Genomic DNA, 6,293 nt, shown 5'->3' on the forward strand with positions numbered 1-6,293 from the left:
CAGTGATACATTATCCAGACAGCCTACATCAGGAGAAACACAATCAACTTGTGCAGGTGCCCGGGTCAGTGCAGACGGTGACCCCGATCTATAACTGAGTCAGTTGCAGTCATTCAACCCTGACAATACTGCAAATCTGTTTGGCCCCTGCATAAAAGGGGAAAAGCAACCTTCTCTCAGTTGATTGTGCCCACTTGCCCAATGGTTAAATGGGGCAATCTTAGGTGTCTTCTCCTTCTCATATGGCCAACTATCTCTGACTCTATTGGAGTTAAACTGGTCTCGGATTAACTCGTTATAGAAATATCCCAGTGGGAGTACCTCGATACCACAATCCCTTTTTGGTTGGTTAACATTTACCTCCCAGAAAATTCTCCCAACAGACAGCGGGTTATTGAAATTCACGACAATACAGTCCCCCTCCCTTGCTTTCCTAGAGTTTCCTAACCAAGCAACTCGCCTAACCATGATAACATTACATGCAATTGCAGGCCCAGCATCAATATTACAGGACAGCCAATGAGTGACCTTATTTTTGAGCTGGGTAAAGCTTTCCATAGAACCCTTTGAGAGAGATGGCACATTCCCCAGAATAGCTACCAAAGGTGTTGACTGTGGCGGTAAATCAATGATGGGTAATTTCTGCCGCATATTATTGAAATTCCCATGCGGCATACTCCCATTCTTACCCCCTAACTGAGGCTTTCCTGCCTGAGCTCCATCTAGGGTACGGTCATCTATAGCCTTATCACGCTGCCCTCCTGGGTGACCAGAACCCCCATCAATAGCAGCAGGTGGGCAGATAATTTGAGGGGTTTCAGTCACCCCCACTATAGATGCTTTCTCTGGTTCCTTTTTTTAGGGTAGGGGGAACTGATACGGTTCTACTTCGATGTTGTATGGATTGGATAAACTTATGCTGATCTGCTATGCTTTGTTCTATATTGTGTAGTTTATTCATAATTGGGCGAAGTTTATCTTCCAAGATACTGCATAGGACTGATTTAAATAATTCTATCAGTGGGGGTTCCTTAGATACGGGAGCTGGGGTTGGTAAAACACCAGAATCTACTGCTTTTATTGATGATACATTGGTTTTACTTTTTTTTTGGTTGACTACCCTTTGATTTCCCTTTTCTCTTTATGCTCCCACTTAATGAGTGAACTCCCCCTGTTTGTTTTGTTGGATTGTGTTCGCTAATAGCATCTTTTTTTTTTAAACCGAAACCACCCTACAATTCCCATCTTTAGCGCATTCTTCTGTTCTCAGTTGCGGTGTGGCCACCTGCCTATTAGCCAAAACTACAATAGGGGACAAAGGTATGACGGAAACAGAAACATTTTGCTGGGACCTTGCAGCAGGGGATAGTACAACCACATCTTGGGTACCACTGATCCCTTCTTGGCAAGATACAATATCTCCAAACTCATCAGGGCAAGTATTTATCTGGGTATTGGGCACATCAACAAGGGGTGGGTTGCCCCTGGTAGGTGATCTAGATAGACGTTTATTCACCATGTCTATCTCCCTGTCTATCAAAGAGGCAGCTCTAGACAGAAAAACATCCATGGTGTTAACTGTTGCTTTAGCATTGCCTAAAGCCCCATCCTGATTTACTCTGAACTTGCGCCACCCCATAATCACAACACTAAGAAAATAACAAGGTTAGGATAACTGAAACACAAATGGTGGATACAACAATTAATGAATTCCCTATTTGTAAAACAATTTAACCTAAAAAGATATGTCCAAACTTTAAAGTTTACCAGAGAGTAGACAAGTCCCAGAAACCAGTTTTTTCATAAGACGCCAGATCTCCAAAGAAAGGGGGATGGCCCAGCCCTGCCTCCTCCTGGCTGCGACGTGCGGGGACGGCCCGCCCTTGTCCCGGGCTTCGCCCGGGCAGTGCCCACGCGCGTCCCGCGCTGCGGGAGTCGCCAGATGAGGTAGTGTGTGCCGCGCGGGGGAGCCTGGGAGATGTAGTCTCCGGACCCAAGGCAAACCCAGGCGCAGCCGGCACACAAGCAGCAACAAGAGATGCGGGCGCAAACCCTTTCGGATCTCCTCAATGCTCCGGGAGAGTGACGATAAACACTGGCGTTGCGCTGTCCCAAAAGTGGTCCCAGACACGGTAGGCTGCAAGAGTTCTACGGCGTCCCCAACTTGTTGTGCTGCACTGCGTGACTTGACCATACACATGGTCCTTTGTTTGCAGCCCTAAGTTGTGTAAATTCTAAGTAAAACGGGACCCTAATGATCAGCTCCACAGTTTTAACTTCTATAGTGTTTTTTAGGCATTACAATAAAACTAAATGTACCAGTTTAGAAGAATAAAAGGCCATGTCGGTTTGCTGTAATTGTATTCCATTACCTGCAGTACAGTGTCAGATCTTCAATACTCCCCTTATTGTGTTTTTATCTAGGAACCTAATTAGATATTTCTATTTTATGCCATTGTACGGTTATAATGAATAATATCCCTATAAAGGCATAAGAATCATATCCATATTTAGTCGTAGCCCATGCAGTCACATTAAGCGAGGCTACTTCCCCGGACTCCTAGAAAGCACAACGAGTTCTCTAAACAAACCAAACCTACAGCAACCTGGGAAATCCCCATTGCTTTTGTTTTGATTTCGTCCTAGATCTCCTGTGAAGCACTGTAAGAACGGCCATTTGTTAGTGACATCTTTATTGACGTCTTATGTTCAACCTTACGTCAAACCCGGTACCTTTTAGGTATAAATATACCAAGGTTGCCTTAAGCAAACACACGGTGGTGGTTTTGGAGCAGAGCAGCTATCTACTTGCCCGAGAGCCCAGCTAATGCGAGAGCCCACGGACGCTGCCCCTCCCTTTTGAAAAACTGAGAGAGACGCTATCTTTTCTCCTGCCGAGAAATCCAGCTCCGGTGTTTCCAGATACCTTCGCGGGTTACTGGGATATCGAGTTCTGAGAGAGAGATACAAGACCTCCTGCTTTCTATTACCCAGGTACGGAACTGACTAAACCCTTAAAGAGAATTCTTGAGTCAGATTCTTGGCAAAACCAACTTAACTTAAACTGCTACTTACTTACTCCTTCCCACGTATTAGGCTTAGGTCAGGTACACCGGGGTAGGCGTATTTTAGAAGCACCAGTTGAGTACGTTAGTCAAGGTATATATGTATGTATATATTTTATCTATTTTAAAGTATCATATGGCTAAGAAACCATATCGATGCTTTTACAGTATTATTTTATAATCCTCCTTTTACTGTACGCACTTTACTTTACTATGAGTATTGCAATTGTGGCAATTCATTTCTCTTGCATGAGAAAGAAGACTGCTCAATAAATTACACCTTTTATTGAAAACGCCCGTCTTTCTATTCTCAGCAATCTGGTGAAACTAAGTATGCACACTTGACTGAGTGAAATAGCTGTCTATTGTTTTCACATGACTCTAGAGATACACTCTTATTCTGAGGGAGCAAAGTTGTCATGTTTTATGGTTGTCAGAAGCTAATTCCTTCTTGTCTATCCAGGGAGGTTAAACTCCTCCTCGTTTATTTGAGAAAGTTTCTAGTGACCTCTGAGCTAGCTGGCAAACCTTAAGTCTAATATAGTCAGTAGAGACCTAGTCGCCCTCAGTCCTACGTCTACACTGCTGAATATATTATTCCAATGCGCAGAGCCTATTGGGAATATAGGAACTACACTACACCCTGTTGACAATGTAATATCTGCTACATATTAACTATTGAAATACTCCTATTAACATATGTGCGTTATTGGTTCACCTTTGTAGAATTATCTTGTCCTCAAGCTTACATCATTTCAATGAATTTGTTTATTTTTGTTTTCAGGTTTTCTACAAACACAGTTTCCTGTGTCGCTGGACAAATGAAAGAAGAAAACCGGAGTTATGAAAATTATTTGCTGTTTGTAGGATTTTCAGACCTTCCACAACTACAAGCTCCCCTCTTTGTTGCTTTATTACTGATTTACTTATTAACTCTGGCAGGAAACCTTCTAATCGTGATAACCATTTACTGCAGCTCCCATCTGCACACACCCATGTATTTCTTCCTTATAAATTTGTCCTTTAATGATATATGTTATGTTTCAGTCATTTTCCCACACATGCTGGCCCACTTTTTTCAGGAAGGCACACAGGTTTCATTTACTCAATGCCTGCTGCAGATGTACTGTTTAATGGTCTTGGTGGTTGAAGAATTAATTCTTCTCTCTGTAATGGCTTGTGATCGATATGTTGCCATCTGCAATCCTTTACGTTACACATCTGTCATGAGTAGCTGCTTGTGCATCCGACTCGCTTTGGTAACTTGGGTAGTAAGTTTCTTAGTCCCAATCCCTCATACTGTATTGCTTTCTCAGCTCTCCTTCTGTGAGTCACACACAATTAACCACTATTTCTGTGATGTGACCGCTCTTATGAAGATTTCCTGTAGTGGTACAAGCACAATTGAAATCCTTAACTATGTAATGGCTGCTATAGTGGCACTAATGTCTTTCAATGTAATAATTATTTCTTATATCAACATCATCTCATCTATCCTAAAGATTAAATCTAAAGGAGGGAGGCACAAGGCATTTTCAACATGTCTGTCACACCTCACTGTAGTTGTTTTATTCTACGGTTCTCTTTTTAGTACCTATGTGCGGCCCACAGCAGCATATTCAGTCAACAAGATTTCTTCTTTGTCATATATTGCTGTCACTCCACTTTGTAATCCCATTATTTACACCCTGAAAAACACAGAGTTTAAAAATGCCCTGATGAAGTCAAAAATAAGAAGATGAGCTGTTTGAAGAAGAACATGCAACTTGTTCATGGTTGGTAGACCCAGATTGTTGAGCAATTACAAACTTTTTACACATGACTCCTAAAATGTATGCAGCGAACCCAGAGTGATCTTCATTCACATGCATTCATTTGCAGCTGTAATGTTTAACACATTATTATCCACCAAATCCTAATATGATTTTTATTTTTGACAATATTAAAGCTTCAAACTATAAATAAATTGTCATTTGTTAATAGGACTGTCTCTTTCACTCATCTAAATAAAGCTATTGATTTCTTCATCAACAGTGAGAGGTTAACTACTTCTTATGTTGCAAGATTTGATTTGCCTCAGTGACCCTACAGAATACTTAAACAATTTAGAAGTCTGACCTAATGTTCTGAATAATTCATCCTCTTAGAGCCAAATGTACCAAAGTATAGTGCTGTTGTCCGTGTGACACAATCAAAACACAAACCCTCCCGTATATTTACTTTTAGGCGCATATATTTTTTTTTGCGTGGAATGTTATTGATTGTGGGGCACTGAAATGAGTTTATGTTGGTATGCGCTGAGATAGAACTAATGTATTGTTGGACTTGGCCATTTTTGCAGTGTCATGCCCAAACGTTTGCCACTACCCTCCTGTTTTCTGAATATTTTTGTTGGCTTTTGGAACACTTTTCTACTGCTAACCAGTGCTAAAGTGCTTGGGACCTCTCTTTTAAACATGGTGAAATTGGCTTACACCCATTGGCACATTTAATTTTCTTTTAAGTCCCTAGTAAAGTGGTACTACATGACCCAATGGGATATAAATTAAATTATATTAGTGGTCCTGCAGCACGGATTGCGAGTAAGTCCCAGGCCTAGCTCTCCTGTGTTGGAGCACTGCTTTACTTCCTCCAGGTCTCTCTTAGTGCTTTCTCCTGTTGTGACTCGTTTTTTACTGCTTTCTCCGTCTGCTTGGTTGTAACACCCATTAAAGTAACCTTTTTAAATATGTCTCAGTCCTGCCTTGAAGACTGTGTGTGCAGTTTTAAACTGCCATTTTGATCTGACCTTGCTTTTTAGTACATATAATCAAATAGGGGATGGGGCAGTGTATTTAAAAAGTTGGACATGTATCTGTCAATACAAAGTTTATTGTGTAGGTTACTTAAAACCAAAACAATATAAAACATTAAAAAACAAGGAATACTGATAGAGCGCGCAGGTCACCCGACTATGAATTTATCATACTCACCTGGGCCCATAATCAATAACTTATAATTTAATCAGGTAACCTTCGCTCTACTACCAGTTATTTTACCTACTAGGTCCTATACCATTGACTTACCAATCCTTGACACTGGTACCTGTAAATTTATTGGATCGGGGTGCTAGCATAATAGGAAAAATACTGTTGCACTCATATAATAACCACAGACTCGGGAAGTTTTAAACTCTTTATCTAAGTTTCTTAAATGGTCATGATCCCCAAATTAAACACGATTAGACTC

The 6,293-nt window shown here is 41.1% G+C and overlaps 1 protein-coding gene across 1 annotated transcript; it reads left to right on the plus strand.

The window, feature by feature from the left end:
• Positions 1 to 4,237: 4,237 nt before the first annotated feature.
• On the plus strand, positions 4,238 to 4,807 carry LOC144769838 (olfactory receptor 1E16-like). The gene has a single exon (XM_078654024.1). The coding sequence runs from the start codon at positions 4,238 to 4,240 to the stop codon at positions 4,805 to 4,807; it is 570 nt and encodes a 189-aa protein (XP_078510150.1).
• The last annotated feature ends 1,486 nt before the right edge of the window (positions 4,808 to 6,293 follow it).

This window comes from Lissotriton helveticus, chromosome 7, assembly GCF_964261635.1.
Source record: "Lissotriton helveticus chromosome 7, aLisHel1.1, whole genome shotgun sequence".
Classification (NCBI taxonomy): Eukaryota; Metazoa; Chordata; class Amphibia; order Caudata; family Salamandridae; genus Lissotriton; species Lissotriton helveticus.